Source organism: Coturnix japonica, chromosome 1 (genome assembly GCF_054131305.1).
Source record: "Coturnix japonica strain WE chromosome 1, WE-NBRP24, whole genome shotgun sequence".
NCBI classification, from domain to species: Eukaryota; Metazoa; Chordata; class Aves; order Galliformes; family Phasianidae; genus Coturnix; species Coturnix japonica.
Genome location: NC_140663.1, coordinates 121779508 through 121796412, shown reverse-complemented (window position 1 = coordinate 121796412; position 16905 = coordinate 121779508). Strand labels below are relative to the sequence as shown.

Sequence of the window (16905 nt, the reverse complement as noted above, 5' to 3'; positions counted from 1 at the left end):
CTGGCTGCCCAGCTGGTCCCACTTGATACTGCTGGCTGAGCTGGTGCCACCGTGCTGCACTGTCATGCAGTGAAGAAAGGGCTGTCACGCAGCAGCCGGGACACGTGGGGTGAAACAACGTGGCCGGACGCGCTCACCTGCTGCCTGCTTACACAGGAGGGCTGCAGGGAGGCTCCCAACATGAACTGGATGGGGCAATCAGCAAAAATGCTGCTGCTTTTCATCAGGGTCCCAGGAAGCAGAGGTGGGGTGGCTCAAGGGGCGAGCCCAAATTTACTCATCCTTCCACATTCCTGAGACCTGGCCTTGATATAGTAGAGCAGAACCAGGCATATTTGTTCTGTCTTTTATGAATAAAGGCCCCGGCATACTTTGATAACAAGGCAATGGGATCGATGCCATCTTATCTCAAAGTGAAGATGCCAAGATATGAAATCATAGAATCACTGAGGCTGGAATACACCTCATGTAGTCCAACCATCAGCCCACCCCCACCATGCCCACACATGTCTCTCAGTGCCACATCCACACGGTTCTTGAACACCTTCAGAGACAGTGACTTCACCACCTCCCTGGGCAGCCTGTGCCACTGCAGCACTGTTCTGTGTGAGAAAAAGAGTTTTCTAATATCCAACCCAGACCTCCCCTGGCACAACTTAAGGCTGTCACCTCTCATCCCATCACTGGTTACATGGGAGAAGAGGCTGACCCCATCTCACCACAATCTCCTTTCAGATGGTTATGAGGTCTCCTCTGAGCCTCCTCTTCTCCAGACTGAGCAATCCCAGCTCCCTCAGCCGCTCCCTATAAGACTTGTGCTCCAGACCCCTCACTGCTTCATTGCCATTCTCTGAACGCGCTCCAGGGCCTCAATGTTTTTCTTGTAGTGAAGGGCCCAAAAATGAACGCACTACTTGAGGTAAGGCCAGAGCTGAGTACAGAGGGACAATCACAACCCTCCTCCTGCTGGATGCACTATTTCTGATACAGGATAGGATGCTGTTGGCCATCTTGGCCACCTGGGCACACTGCTGGCTTATGTTTAGCCAGCGATCAACTAATACCCCCAGAATGATGAAGTAGCAGCACAATGCGGAGGTCAGTTTTTGGACGGCAACAGCAGGCAAGCATCAAACCAGTCATCACTGCTCAGACAACCACCACCAGAAGCATTAACCATGCAGAACGGGCACGGCCAAGAGGCAGTGGGGCTGCAGACCAAAGCCACGGGTGGAGGGGTGGCGACAGGTCCCCAGCCGGGCCTTGTGGCCTCACAGAAGGGAGGCAGAAACCACAGCAAGCCCCGGTGCAGCTGCAGCTCAACTGGAAACGGCGCTGCTCCTTGTGCTGCCGTTCCTCAGAACGCTTTGTTTACAGCTGTGTCTAAAATAAACGTTGCCTACATTTTCCTTTTTTTTTTTCCCTCCTCCTTTTTTTTTTTTACTCCTGTTATTCCTGCGGAGCAAGTTGGATTCCTTTCTGACTCACGCATGATTAACTAACTTCCAGCTGCATTATCTTTATTGTCGCTGCCGATGCGCCAGCCAGCGCACAGCACGACGCGCAGACCCCAAGCTGCGTTGGCAGGGCTGCCGCTTACAGAAAAGGATTTTTTCTGAGAGCCGGGCGATTTATTGTTATTGTGGTGTGGCTTTTTTTTGCTTCGTTATTATCTTTTTCTTCAGGCGAGCACACGTGCTCGGCTCTCTCCAGAAGCGGAGCGCACCCTCCCCACAGCGGGCGTTACAACGAGCCCAGCCCGTGCAGAGCAGCTCGAGCTTGAGGGCCGGCGGGTAAGGCCGAAGCAGCACCGGATAAGCGGGAAAGGGAAGGAAGAGGCCGAGCCCGACGGCAGCGAACGGTCACCTGGAGCACCGCCCGCCCGGGCCGCCCCCGCCTCCGGCCGTCCGCCGCCCGGGAGCCGCCCCCCGCCGCCGCGGCGCGTCCCGCCCCCGTCCCGCCTTCCCTTCCTTTCCCTTCCCGTCGCCGTCCCCTCCCAGGAAGGAGCCGGAGTCGGCGGCGCCGCGGGCCCGGCATGGAGTAGGACGGCCCGGGGCCGGCGGCGCCGCGCGGCATGGAGCTGGGCCCGGGGCCCTGCGCGCTGCCCGCCGGGGCCGGCGCCGGGAGCGGTTCGGGCGGCCCGTGCTCCGAGATGCTGCAGGTGGCCGAGGAGGCCTTCCGCGGCGGCAACTTCGAGCTGGCGGCCGAGATCTACGGCTCGGAGCTGGCCGAGCTGCCGCAGCCCGAGCGGGGCCTGTGCCTCCGGCGCGCCGACGCGCTGGCTCGGGCCGGCCGCATGGCCGAGGCGCTGGACGCCTACGGCGTGGCGGCGCGGCTGGCGCGGCTGCGGCCCGAGGAGCTGCGGGAGCTGGCCGAGAGCTTGGCGCTCAGCATCCGCGACAAGGAGCTGCGCCTGCCGCCCCCGCCGCTCGGCTCCTCGGGCGGCGGAGCCGAGGGCGAAGCGCTGTTGGACCCGGCCTGCTGCCGGCCGCCGGAGCTCTTCGCCTGCCCGCTGTGCCGCCGGCTGCTGTGCGAGCCCGTCACCCTGCACTGCGGGCACACCCACTGCCGCCGCTGCGCCGAGCCCGGGGACTGCGGCCGCTGCCACCGGGCGCGCCGCCCCGCCGAGCCCTCCGCCGCCCAGCCTCAGCCTCAGCCTCCCGCAGCCCGGCCGCGGGTCAACGTGGTGCTGGGCAACCTGCTGCAGAAGTGGTTCGGCTCCGAGAGCCGGGCGAGGAGGCTGCGAGCCGAAGGGGACGAGCTGCGGGAGCGGCAGGAGCTGCCGGCAGCGCTGGAGAAGTACGACCAGGCGCTGGAGATGGGTGAGCGGCGGCCGGGGGATGGAGGAGCCCGGCGGGAGGAGGGGTGGGGGGAGCCGGGAGCATGAAGGAGTTCCGGCCGCAAGTTTGGAGAACGAGCCCTCCCCGCGGTCGGCCGGCGGGGAGCTGCTATTTTTGTGCCGAGGTTATTTTGGTCCCCGCTCGGAAGGTGTCTCGCGTTGAGCCGCCTGCAGTCGATGACTCATTATGCAGCATTTCTAGAAAATCCCCTCTCGTGTTTGTGGGGGGAACCGTCTCCCACGGAGCGTGGCCCCGGATCTGGTGGCTGGTAATAAATAGGTGGGAAGGCTCGGGTTGGTTTTATTGTCTTAACGCCGTGTCAGGATAAATCAGCGCTGTGACTTGTGGAGAGCATCGGCCCGTGTTTTGAACGTAACCTCTTTAGACAATTTCACCTCCTTAGGTTTTGTTTGTGCGTGGCGTTCTCGGAGGAGCGGGGGTTTAAATGAAGGGCCCCGAGGAGGGGGGAGAGCAGCCTCGGTTGCTTGTAGGAGGTGGGTCCTCTGCATTGGTTGTAGCCTCGTAGTAACACGGTGTATGGGCGTAGGCGCGGGGCTGGGATCCCTGCACGGCCCCCCCGCCATAGACGTCTGCATTGGTGGGGGGAGGGAGGAGAGCCAGCCACCGTGGCGTTACGGAGGCGAAATCCTACGGGCAGATCTCGGCGAGACGAGTGAAACGTGAAGAAAGAGGCATTTCTCCTCGGTGGAGGAGCTCCTTCCCTCCTTTGAGCGGAACCTCGGCCCTCGCCCCCACCTTCCGTTGTCTCAGCGAGGGGCTGAGGCTTTTGGCTTTGTTCTGTGCTGGTGGACACCACGTTGCTATGCTTGGACACGGGCTTTTTCCTTGCTGCAGCTCTTGGTTGGCAGTGGGAAGCCGAGGGCTGCGTGCTGCACGGCTGGTCCGGCTGCTCGTGGCTCCTCCACAGCCCGTGCTCACAGTAAAACTATTACATGGTTTAGCTGAAGTAATCTCTGCTAAAGTAGGGCAGGACGGAGAGCTTGGGAAGGAAGGTGAAGCGGAGGGAGGGGAGAGGCTCAATGTAGGTCACAGGGAGTTTTTAGCAAGGCAGCCTCTAAAAAAGATAATAATAATAATGCTAAAAAATAGCTGGGGCTGCAGGAGAGGGAGGTGTGGCAGCAGCATGCTCCATACTGCTCTGTGCATGGTGACCCAGGGGGATGCAGCGTGCCTGTCCCTGCAGCATGTCCTCCAGCCCTGGCTTTGTGCCTCAGGGTCCTGAGGTAATGCCGTCACCGTGACTTATCCCTGTGAGAATAACAGCGTCTTGCTGGCTTCCAGAACCCTAACACCAGCGGTAACTGCCTGTTTGCAGATCCATTCTGATGAAGGGCAGCCCCCCTCCTCGCCCCCAAGGCTGCAGAACTCCGTTCATGTCCCCTCAGGCTGTGGTTACGCCTAGGCCAAGCTGCCATCAGAGCCCTGGGGGTTTTAAGCCTCTTCTACCTCCATTGCTGCTGTGAGTTGTGGCAGTGGGGATCTCCATGGCTTTTCAGAAACAGGAATGGAGGCGGGAGGGCATGTGGGTTATATGTACCCTTCAATGAGGAAGACTCCAGGCCTCCTGGTCTGCAGCTCAGTGAGATTTTACTCCCCTTTCCCTGCAGCAGGTGGCTGGGTTGTGACATTTATAACGTTAAAGCGAGCTTTCTCTTAGCAGTTGGGTCTTCTTGTGGCCTCTCGTCATCCCATCTGCACTTTGATCCTTGGGGTGCTTCAAGTGTGCTGTACTTCTCCCCAGAAGGATTTGGAGTACCTGCTCTTCATTTCAGATAGGAAAAGAACCTGCACACCTTCAAGGTGGTGGCTGTATCCAGTGGAACTAATCAGTCTCGCTTAGTCTTAACTCCTCACCTCAGCTGTGTTTGTCTTTCTGTCCTTACCTAGGTTTGCAGTGCTTCTGTCTTTGTTCTGAAGGACTCTGCTGGGAGTTCTGTTACTGTTTATGAGAACATTGGCTTTATGATTTGATCCTCTCGGCCCTCTTGAGAAGGCCACAGTTTGGTCGCCTCCACCGCTTATGCAAAGCGGCTGCTGCTTTCACTGCCACAGACGTTAGAATAGGACTCTGTTGTTGCAAGGTATCTAATTACCGTTTCTTCAAAGCAAGCACGTGTCTGGCCACTTGAAAGGAAGCATTTGTTTCCATCTGGATCACGCTCAGTGCCAAGCTTTGTGCTGCTCGGCCATCACAACATCCAATGTTGCCATTTGGGCAATACCCAGCACTCTGGCTGCTCCCCAAGTGCACTGAGTGGGGATACAGAGGTGGGTTTCCCTCCCTACCACCCCTCAATTTATTCTCTTCTCTTGCTGGTCTTGTGGACATGTACAAAACTGTGTGGGAGCAGTAAAGGTGTGTGCGTGCTTAGAGAATGAGGATGGCTGGATTTCAGTGATAAATGAACAGGTATTTTGTGGGTGTTCTTTTGAATGTATAGGTTTTATTTTGTTCTTGTCCTTCCTGAGAGTGAATTGTAATTACGGAGGTAGCAGGTGGCTGTCCCTTAACAGGGAAGATAATAAGAAAGGCTTTCCCCAGGTAAGGTGCCTAGCTCTGTATGGCTGAAGACTGCATCACACTAGGAGAGGGACATGGCAACACTGTTCATTCTTGGGGAGCAGTATTTATCAAAAAACAGCCTGTCTCAGACAGACTGGGAACGGGAGCTCATTGCACATTTAGTGCTGTAGGCTGCTGGCATTAAAATTAGATTCAGCATGGATCTGAAGGAGACTATGCTCTTCTCAGGGTGAGAGCGTGCTAGTAAGCAAATAAACACAGAGACCATAAGGGGATTTGGGTACTGGTGACTCATTCCTTCAGCTGCCGATCCTCTGTGCCTTTTTTTCTACTGAGGCAGCCTATTAGCATCCCATGCCTTTCCTGTAAATAAGCCTACAAACGCCTTCTCAGAGTGTGTGGCTGCCTCCTGCACTAGCTTCAGCAGAACTAGGTTTCTTCTAGGGGATTGCTGATGCACATATCCATTCAGATTGCCCAGCTTCTTTATTTTTATCCCCCTCAAGGGGCTCAGAATAAGCCTATAGGAGATTGCTGAGGCTGAGGACCATGGTGGAGTTAAGGATGGATTAGTATGGATACAAGGGGGCTTTTTCTTCCCAAGCACGTAGAGAGGTTCGCTTTGCCCACATATCTCCGTTTCCAGTGGATAAAGGGCCAAAAGAGAGGAGAAGGTAAGTGCAGATGGAGTCTACCAATAATGTTGGAGGTGGATTGCTGGGAGGAGTGCTGCCATGGGTGCCCTGTGCTGCCAGTTCCATCTCTAAGGTGGAAACTAGCATGCTGGCCCTGTGAGAGATGGGGTGGCATTAGGAGCAGTGGAACCTCAGTGGAGAGAGGTTTCTTTTCCCTTCTTTTCATCTCAGTGGTGGTTGACCAGAAATTGGCCCAATCCAAAAGAGAACTTAATGCAGCCACTCAGCAGTAATTTGTTTTGTGGTAAAGCCATTCATGGAAACTTATTTGGCGCCCAATGAATTTTCCCTTAATAAGAATTCAATTACAGGGGGGAATAGCGAGCTGGGAGGCAGTGGAAGAGTGGCATAAAGGGACTATTGAGGACAGCATATCAGGCAAGATGTGCCTGTTCTCCAGCAGCTATAGCCTTCTAGGACAGTTGCTGAGTGCTAGGTCCCGAACCTCTACCTTGTGCACTGCTTTCTCTAGTACAGTGTGGATCATGTTCTGCACTGTGTCCTCTCTGCCTGCACAGAGCATCAAGGGTGCAAGCAGTCTTGGCTATCTTGGAATCACAATGATAGGGTATCCCAAGTTGGAAAGGACCCACACCAACAACTGTCCATCTCCCAGCTCCTCAAATTACCACCCAAAATCCAAACCCTGTGTCTGAGAGTGGTGTCCAAACGCCCCTTGAACTCCAGCACTCAGAGCTGTGCCCACCGCCCTGTGGTGCAGCCCCTTTCCCTGACCCCCAGCTGCCCCTCCCCAACAGCTCCATGCCGTTCCCTCGGGCCCTGTCGCTGTCACACAGAGCAGAGCTCAGTGCTGCCCCTCCGCTCCCTGTGAGGAGCTGCAGCCGCCATCAGGCCTCCCCTCAGCCTCCTCTTGTCCCATTGCATCTCCCCTATTATGTTTGTTCATGTCAGTGTTTTTGCATATGAATTCAGTTCTGTTACGCTCCTTACCCTTCCCCCTTCTCACAGTTTTACATCAGTACCGAGGATGAACATCTGCATTTTCACTGACACTGGCTTTCAAGCTTAAATCTGTTAACAATATGCAGATTTTGGAGCCCAAACTTAGCTTGCTGAAGAACAGCTCATCTGTTCCAGAGTGTGGGGCAAGTGTGAGCTGCCCATTTCCCAGCTGCGAAGGAGATGCTAGCAATTTTTGTCTGATTTTGTAGGCTGAGTGTGACTTAACATCAATTGCTGTTAAATAGGATGGGGGGGAGGGGGGGGGGGGGGGCGGGCGGGGGTAGAATTCTGTATAGAAAATAAGTGTCTTGCTGTGTCCTTTGACCTTCCATACAGACTTCTTTATTTTCGGTGATGTCTCAGTAGAAGTTGATTCCAAAACAGCTGCCATGGATTTTCCTGCCAGGAAAAGCTAAGTTGTGTGGGACTGTTGCTTTCCTGAGGAGCACAGTGTGAATGAACTTCCACCGGAACATTCCTGGTGTCTGGTTGAATGCCTGTAGTAGTGAGTAAAAAAGGCTATGGGCAAATGATCCTGCAAGTGATTTGCTAGGCTATTTACTGAACAGGCTGCCCAGGGAGGTGGTGGAGTCTCCTTCTCTGGAGATATTCAAGACCTGCCTGGACGCCTACCTGTGTGACGTGGTGTAGGGAGCCTGCTTTGGCAGGGGGGTTGGACTTGATGATCTCTAGAGGTCCCTTCCAACCCCTACAATTCTGTGATTCTGTGATACTTATAATCCTGCATCCAAGTTCGTTGTTTAGATATGAGGAAGAAAGCTAATGACAATTCTTGGTCAGCTTCCTGTTGCTATCACACCATAGGAGTGGAGGGTGAGAGATCAGCCACCTCGGTCAAGGTCAGAAGAAGCAGAGAGCTGCAGAGTCCCCTGTGTGTCTGCATGGGGAAGCTGTGCTTAAATGTTCTATAAAGATGACTGATGTTATAGGATGTGGGTTTTATTGTTGCTGTTTTCTTAGGACTTGTGCTTCTTAGTGATTTGCTTGCATCGATGAGGTGTTGTTCAAAGATATCATCCATAGCTGCTGCATGTGAGTTACATGCATTAGTGCACTTTAATGGTCTTTTCTTGTTGATGCGCTATTTCTAGAAGGCTGCTATCAGAGATTAGGTCATCTGTCTTTCTCATTTGGTTTAAAAAAAGAGATTGACCGAATCTTCCTTCCTCACAGTGTGTCTTGGGAACACTTCAATAGCAAAGAATAGTCTCTTGACTTTGTACTAATCATTAAAGAAAAGACCCAAAAACAAAGGGTGGAGAAAAGCTGGTAGATGACTGTCATGACAGTCGGAATGGCAAATGATTCAGTCATTTTAATAATACATCAAAAAAGTATTTAATTTTGTAGCTAGAGAAGTATGATTTGTAAATGGGGAATGAGAGGTATTCTTTCTGAAATTACATGCTGCAAAAAATAGCGGCTGCTTTCTTCTTAGAGAAGCGCTAAAAAAGGAACTTTCCCATCTCTCTGTAATAGCACCTCTTGAAATCTGCCTAAATTAAATATGCCTCCCAAACCTGTTTTTTTCTGTTTTACATTGGCACGAAGTTATGTAAAAATGGAAATAGAGATTACCTTGAAACTGTGTACACTGAATGTTATTTTAAACTTCAGATGTTTTGCAGACTACCCCGCACACACTTCTTTAATACTGAGGTAGTGCTTGAAAAAAAACTGTGTCATGCATGAAGTATTTACTGCTTCTGCAAATGCGCAAAGTACTTTGAAGAAGGAGCTCATATTGCTCCTGATTTTTGAAGAGCTGACTGCTTTAAGCTCAAATCTTATTGCTTAATCTGATGGTTTTTGTCAGTTTGGGAGGGCCTGCTGAAGGCTTTGCAGGGCTGCAAGGTCAGGGACCACGTGAGTCCTGTGCATTGTGGGCATGGACATATCTGTGGTGATGACCAGGGGTTGATCTTTACAGAATCACCAAGTGGTTTGGGTTAGAAGGCACCCCAAGGATCACGAAGCTCCAACCCCCTCTACCACAGGCAGGGCTGCCAACCTCCAGATCTGGCACTAGGCCGGGTTGCCCAGGTCCCCATCTAACCTGGCCTTGAGCACCTCCAGGGATAGTTAATCCTCTCCTGTTCCCTGAATCATCTAGATGTAATTTCCTATAAGCAACTGAACTATTTACAGAATCCTTCAGATTTTCTTGTGTGTAGACATAGTTTGCTCACTAGGATTATTCTTCTTAATCTGAAGACGAGCGGGTTATTTTACCACTCCTCTTATACAAATATGTTACGTGATCTGATGTATTTCAGGACAAAAGCAGCGGGGTAGTAACTAAGAAACAAGAAGGTCCTTTTTGCAGTATGTGGAGAGTCAGAAATCCTATAATAAATAAAGTGGAAATAAACTGGAAAAAGAAGGCTATAGAAGTTCAAAAGCAACTACTAGAAATGTAGTTTATGTACTGATTGTGACAAAAAAAAGGCAACTAGTTAATCACTTGTGAGGCTGTATTATGGTAGCATGGCTTACTGTAAATTGATATTGGTTTCTGTGATCTTAGAATCTCTTTGTAATCGCTGACTCGCATGCATCTCAGCTGCCCATTTGTATGGGGCATCTGAACATCTACTTGAGTCTTCTGAAGATTAATCATGAGTTTGACCTCTTGGGTTTGGTTTGTGTTGGCTTTGCTTGTTGTGTTTTAAAAAACAAAACATTAGCAGATTAAAGTATTGCCTGCTCTTGGAGCGAGTACCTTGGTTCTAACTGAGTCTACTGTCCTCTCTAAGAAAGGATGTGGGAAGACAGGATTTTGTTAGGAGGTGTGGGTAATCTAATACATTACATTTAGCCATACTCTGAACAGTCTTGAATTAAGGACTTGTGCTGTACCATGAAATTCACCACGTAGTTGGTTTGTACACAAGGTTCTCATTGGCTTACAATTGTGGGAGTGCAAACTAAGCCGTAGGGTAATGTAATTGGTCTGACTTGCCTCTGCCTCATTAGGTTGGAGGTACAGTTTGGAAGACACAGTGCAAAGTTAACTGTACCCTCATTATGGCAGCTCTTCTTCTAAGCAGAATACACTTCCTCTTACAGAGTTTCCCTTGAGTAATCAAGGGAGGAGTGATTAACTGTGCATAGTGATGATGACAGTCCAGCTTTAAATAATATGCAGAGCTTCCTAGTTGAGGAATTACTCACTGAGCCCAAAATAAAACCACTGGGAATCCAGAGTGTTTTGTCAAACATACAGAAAAATCTATGTTTTTAAGTCTGAACCCTCTTCAGAGGGTGTTCTAAACAGCAAGAGGCAAAGAACCAAAGCCCAGGGAGACTTAACTTGTCTGGATATTATATGTACTTAATAGCCCAGCTGATGTGTCAGCTGTGTTGTATTTATCACTTCAACTGAAGAAACAAGGCACCTGGACCAGAAAGTATCTAGCTAAGTATGCTCCAGGACAAGGAAGTGAATGGTTCCACCTTCTTGTGTTTTTAGGAGGAAAGGCAAGGGAACAGAGCTGTAACTTCAGTGCCACTTGTGAAGTAGTGGCTATAACTTGGACACACCAGTTGTGGTATAGTTTCAGAACCATCTAGATTGGAAAAGGCCTTCAAGATTGCCAAGTTCAGCCTTCACCCTGAGCTTGAGTCCCTTCACTAAACCATGTCCCTTAGTGCCATGCCCACATCTCTTTTCAGTCCATGCAGGGAAGGAGACTCTGCTGTCTCTCTGGGTAGACCATTCCAGTGTCTAATCACTTCTCCCTGATATCCAATCTAAACCTCGCTTGGCACAACTTGGGATCACATCCTACATACTGTCTGTTGGAGACCACATCTCATTACAGTTTCCTTCCAGATGCTTATAGCAAGTGATGTGGCCTCCCCTCAGCCTCCTTTTCTCCAGACCAAACAGCTCCAGTTCCCAAAGACACTCCCTCATAAATTGTTTTCTAGTCTTCTTTGTGGCTGAAGAGAGACTTTGGTTTGGGATGGCTTTAAGAAATGTGTAATGTACACGGTTGCGTTCTCAAATAGGGTCAGTCATTTGCCTTACGTCTGTGAAAGCGAATACTTCATATCCGTATGAAGGGTTAAAGAGGGGAAAAAAGCTGTATTGTAGACAGAGCTTGTAGTAGGAGGTTATGTATGTGAGTGCAGGAGTGTGGTGGTACCCATGCCCTTGCTTCTTGAGGCAGGCTTTTGCTGCAGCTTGTAACTTCATTTGCTGCAATGTCTGGCAGCATTGCTTGTGTAGTGGAACTAGGTGCTTGTGTAACAGTTGTACTGTAAAGCAGCGTGCTGCTTCTGCACAGCAGTAGGCTTATGAAAGGGATTAGGCTTACTTTGCTGAGTTGTATAATCTTGGCTATGGAGATGAGTTCAGGGCTGGGAAGGTCTTGGGTTTGCTTCAGCTGATGCTACCGAGATGTGTTCTGGATGCACAGGAACTTTGAATAATTATTCTATTATGGGTTTACGTTTTTCTTTAATAATGATTTAAAACAAACAAACAAAACATAGAGCCAAGTACTACAGAATATAAGAGAACTGGAAGGGACCCACAGGATCCATCAAGTCCAGCTCCTGGTTCCAGTCTTTGCTGTAGATGGAAGTTTTATTTGCTTTGCTGTCTGTCTTTACTGCTTTTTCTAATTATCAAGCACACTTCTGCCCCTGTTTCCCAACCAGACCACAAGGGCTGAATGCAGAGCACAGCAAAGGAAGCCAGATTTCTTGCTCTCTGCAGTGGTGGAAGCTTCATTAAAACATGGGAAGGCTTCTTCCCTAGAATCCTGTGTGGATTGACTCCTGCGAGGAGCACTCAGAGGTGTTTTTGTTATGACACTGTTTCAAATATGCATTTATGAAATGCTTTTTGGACTGGAGTAGACTGGAATAAAACGTGCTCTTCTAGGAAGAAATGTCAGATAAGAAGGATTAAGGAGCTGTAGCAACTTCCAGCTGGTTCTTTCAGTGCTCAATTCCTGGAAGAGATCTCTGGAGTAGTTAAGTGCAGAGAAACTCTTAGTGTCACAGAATGACCCAGGTTGGAAGGGACCTCAAGGATCATGTAGTTCCAACCCCCCTGCCTGGCAGGGCCACCAAACATACACCTTTACTAGATCAGGTTGCCCAGGGCCCCGTCCAACCTGGTCTTGAACACCTCCAAGGACAGGGCATCCACAACCTCCCTGGGCAGCCTGTTCCAGGGCCTAACCACTCTCCACAGTGTCATCCATGTCCTGTTTAGAAGAGTCTTAAATTGCACTCATCTTCCTACTAGCACAGGGAGGTTTGGTGGAGCCATGTTCCTTTGCTGTCAGCCTCCTACATCTAACCATACAGTATCTTTAAAGTGTGAAGGCTTGGGCCTGTCTGGCTAAGTAATTTGGGTGTTAGCTTCTACATAAGTGAAAGTCCGATCTAATGAATGATTTTGGAAAGGGTCCAGAGGAGGGCCACAAAGATGATCAGGGGGCTGGAGCACCTCCCCTATGAGGACAGGCTGAGAGAGTTGGGTTTGTTCAGCCTGGAGAAGAGAAGGCTGCGGGGTGACCTCATTGCAGCCTTTCAATACTTGAAGGGAACTTACTCCCAGGAGGGGAGTAAACTCTTCAAAAGGGCTGACAATAGCAGGACATGGGGAAATGGTTTTAAGTTAAAAGAGGGAAGATTTAGGTTGGATGTTAGGGGGAAGTTCTTCACTAGGAGAGTGGTTGGGCCCTGGAACAGGCTGCCCAGGGAGGTTGTGGATGCCCCGTCCTTGGAGGTGTTCAAGACCAGGTTGGACGGGGCCCTGGGCAACCTGATGTAGTAAATGTGTATGTTTGGTGGCCCTGCCAGGCAGGGGGGTTGGAACTACATGATCCTTGAGGTCCCTTCCAACCCGGGTCATTCTGTGATTCTGTGAATGAGCATAAAGGTGAAGTGAGCAAAGTTGAGGTTAAATTTACTAGGAGGGGGTAGTAAGCTAATGTTTCTGGAAAACCTGAGCCAGCTATTGCATCAGTTTGAACAAGCTAGCAAGCACTCTCTGTTGATGATACTTGGCTGTCCCAGAGAGGATCCAGGATGCGCGGAGCTGCCGAGCCCTTTCATGTTGCGCAATGCTCAGACATCATCTCGTGCTGTGGGGTGAAGGCTGGGAAGGAGGATGCCATGTGCAAAGGTTCCCATGACCTGTGGCTCCCAGGAAATCTGTGTCCCGACTGCCCGGAGCCGCAGATCCTGGGAGGCTCAGTGGTGGATCCGCGATGCTGACAAGAACATAAATTTTGCAGTGCAGCTGCAGGCTCCCAGAAGATTTTGATTCAGGAAATGCCATCTGTTGGTATTGTAAAAACAGTAACATTGTCTATGCTCTTCTGCTTTAATTTGGCCCGAGATACCAAGTCATTTCATAGAAGAAAGCTTTTATTCTTAAACTCAATAAGGAAGAATGGGTGCGTTATGTTAAAGCAAACCACTGGTTATTGTGTGACTTTGTGGTTTTGTTTTAAATAAACTTGACGCTTCTTGTAGTATGTCAGCACCTAGCCGCGTTCCTGATATGTGTATGTCCTCAAGCCCTCTCCATCCACCTCATGTGCTTATTGTTTTTTTCCCCACATGACATATGAGGGGGTGGAACAACTCAACAATACTTACAGGATCAGTGTCTTTAATAACGCTATACCTGGGTACTTTTCCTTCCATAGCTACATGCAGCTACCTTGACCAGCTGCCAGACACTGCACTTCCCGGTGCTGGTTTCACTGATCAGCTATAGGATGCCTCAGTCCATCTAACCCTGGGAAGTCACGTAGCCTAGGATTGTTTTTAGGGTGGCTTTGTGTAGCTGTTTGTTCTGGCCTGCAGCGCCCTTCACGTGGCGCTGGTATCTGTTAGCTCGTGGTTTCTAAGACGTGCAGCAGAGCTCAGCCACCAGCCCTGCTCCCTCTCCACGCTGCTCAGGTGCAGCTGCCCGCAGGCTGGCCCCGGCCTATGCTGACAGTGGGACGTGCTGGTGGCCTCACCACTAAATGGAGGTGAACTTGAATGGAGGAGGCTGGGCAGCACTCCAGCTACCGAGCCCTGTCTGACCGCCTGATCTCACTGCAGAAAACCTGTTACTCTGTATTCTCATAAATACTGTTCTCTTGAGCAAAGCTGGAAGCTTGTTTCCCCCCTGCTCCCTTTCTCTTCCTCAGTTAATGAATAACTGGCTAGGAATGTTTAGTTAAAATGGACCACACCTTTTACTTTCTAATTGAGACTCAGTGAACAGAGGAACTTGGTGAAGTGATAGAATCACCAAGGTTGGAAAAGACCTACAGGGTCACCCAGTCCAAACATCACTGATGGTTCTTACTAAACCACATCCCTCAACACAACTTCCAGACGTTCCTTGAACACCTCCAGGGTTGGTGACTCCACCACCTCCCTGGGCAGCCTGACCACTCTTTCAGAGAAGCAGTATTTCCTAATGTCCAGCCTGAACCTCCCCTGGCACAGCTTGAAGCCATTCCCTCTAGTCCTGTCACCAGTTACACGAGAGAAGAGGCTGACCCCCAGCTCACTATGACCTCCCTTCAGGTAGTTGTATAGCACGATAAAATCAACCCTAAGCCTCCTTTTCTCCAGACTGAACAATCAGCCTCTCCTCAATAAGGCCTGTGCTTCAGATGCTTCACCAGCTTTGTTGCCCTCCATTGAACGTGTTCCAGGGCTTCCATGTCTTTTTTGCAGTAAGGGGCCCAAAACTGGATGCAGTACTTGACGTGCGGCCTCACCAGAGCCGAGTCCAGGGGGACAATCTTTGTCCTGTTCCTGCTGGCAACACTGTTTCTGATGCAAGCCAGGATGCCATTGGCCTTCTTGGCCACCTGGGCACACTGCTAACTCATGTTCAGCCCAGCATCAATCAATACCCCCAGGTCCATTTCCTCTATGCAGTCTTCCAGCCACTCTGTCCCAAGCCTGTGGTGTCGCCTGGGGTTGTTGTGGCCAAAGTGCAGGACCTGGCTTTTGGTTTTGTTGAACCTCATCCCATTGGTTTCAGCCCAGCTATCCAGCCTATCCACATCCCTCTGTAGGGCCTTGCTACCCCCAGACAGATCAACACTTCCAGCCAACTTGGTGTCATTTGCAAACTTACTGCGGGTGCACTCCGTGCCCTCATCCACGTCATCAATAAGGGTATTGAAGAGGACAGGCCCCAGCACCCTGACCCCTGTCTAGATGTAGCTTCTTTTGGTGTAGCTTAAGTTATTTTCAGAAGCTTATTTTCCCTTCATGTTATGAGAGCCTGTGGGCTTTGCTTTGGGAAGATTTGCAGCCCTTGCAACACAGTTGTATTCTGTGTGACGTTTTTGATTAAAACAAAGACTTCTGCAGTTGAGACCATCCCAAAAATGAACCGACTAAGCTGTTCCCTGAGTCTGTTGAATGCGTGAACCACTCTTGAATTGTCTGCTGAAAAACATAAGGAAACATTAGTGTGGCTGAAATGTCAGTGGTGCACTAGTGAACAGAAGCAGGAAGCTGGCTTGCCTGCCCAATAAGCTTGCACTGCTTCCTTTCCCTTCTTGGTGCCAAAAAGTACCCCACCCAACACGGTGCCTACCCCTGTCAATATTTGCAGAAGAAACATGCAGCAGATATGGTGATAGAAATATAGGAAGAGTTTACATGTGGGTTTAATACAGTCGGAAGATTATTAAGAGATAACAAAATTGAATAATCTTGTATTTGATCGTCTTTGGAAAGGAAGAAAATAAAGAGCTTGCTTCCAAGGGCATGAGGTTAATTGTTTTCAATTTAATTTGCAGTCTTCTTAAGTTATTCCCTAGTAGTATGGATCACTGCAGCAGTCTGCATGTGTAATACTGAAAGGAGAAAACCCACAGCCAGCAAATGTGTAAACGAGCTTTTGTAGAGCTCCATGTTTTAGGTGTAGTCTGCAGCCTTCACTGTCCAGGCCCAGTGAGGCAGCATCAGCTGCATTGTATCATTCTGCAATTAGTAAATCTGGCATCGGTCCATGCTTCAGCTAAAAAAGGCATCAGTCCTCACTGCTTCTTTCTTTCTCATCCCTCATCCTGGCATCCACATTTGTGAAGCTGTACAGTGAACCAGTTGAGGGGAAAGTGATCCTCTTAAACCTTTATATTTATTTGTTTTCACTGTGTTAGCTTTCAGTCAATTAATTTCTTGGTCTGGTTTGCTGTGCAACCACGCGGACCTGCTTTGCTGCATTAGAGCTGGTGTCAGCTCCAGGGCAGGGAGGGGATACAGTTGGGCCATCCCTCTGTTTGGTGCTTGAATCTCATTAGCTGTAGCACCTGTACCACTTGCATGCTTATTCTCTGTCCATACTCAACTTGCATATATGCCCAAGCTTCATGTGGCGAATGTGTTCTTACTGAGGAACACAGGTTGTTAGGGGTAGGTGGGAGCTGGTTGGGCTGCTGGTCACTAGGTGCCAGTTCCTCACTCCAGGGCTGTGTGAGGTGTAGGGATGCCGGCAGCATTGCTGAGGTGCTGCTAATGGGTTTGGTGCAGTTTAATATCTTCCGAACAATCTTGATGAGCGAATGGAGTGTGCTGTTGGCAGGTTTGCGTGTCATCAAACTTGGAGGGGGAAGGAATGGTTGCAGGACTGCCAATCTGAGGCATGGGCTGGCAAGTCTTGCGTGCTTTAGCTAAGGCAAATACATCTAGGACAAAATAACCCTGTGCAGCAGGACAGGCTGGGCAGACTGGTTAGGCTGCAGCACTGTAGGAAAGGCATGGCCATGCTGGTGGGCAGGCTGAATGCGGAGCCACTTTAGTGCTCCCTGAATCTATAATTCCCTGAAATTTTATACTCAAGCTAGATTTC

At 50.1% G+C, this 16905-nt stretch overlaps 1 protein-coding gene across 2 annotated transcripts in view; it reads left to right on the top strand.

The window, feature by feature from the left end:
* The first annotated feature begins 1979 nt into the window (after positions 1-1979).
* The window catches only part of LONRF2 (LON peptidase N-terminal domain and ring finger 2), a 34837-nt gene continuing 19911 nt past the window's right edge, over positions 1980-16905 (top strand). The window contains exon 1 of one of the 2 annotated variants that reach the window (XR_014941137.1): positions 1980-2822. Coding sequence is in view for 1 of the 2 variants with exons in the window: in XM_015850501.2 (XP_015705987.1) it covers positions 2075-2822 (748 nt within the window). In the remaining variant the exon portion in view is untranslated. The remainder of the gene's footprint in view (positions 2823-16905) is intronic. The other variant, XM_015850501.2, reaches the window with a different exon arrangement.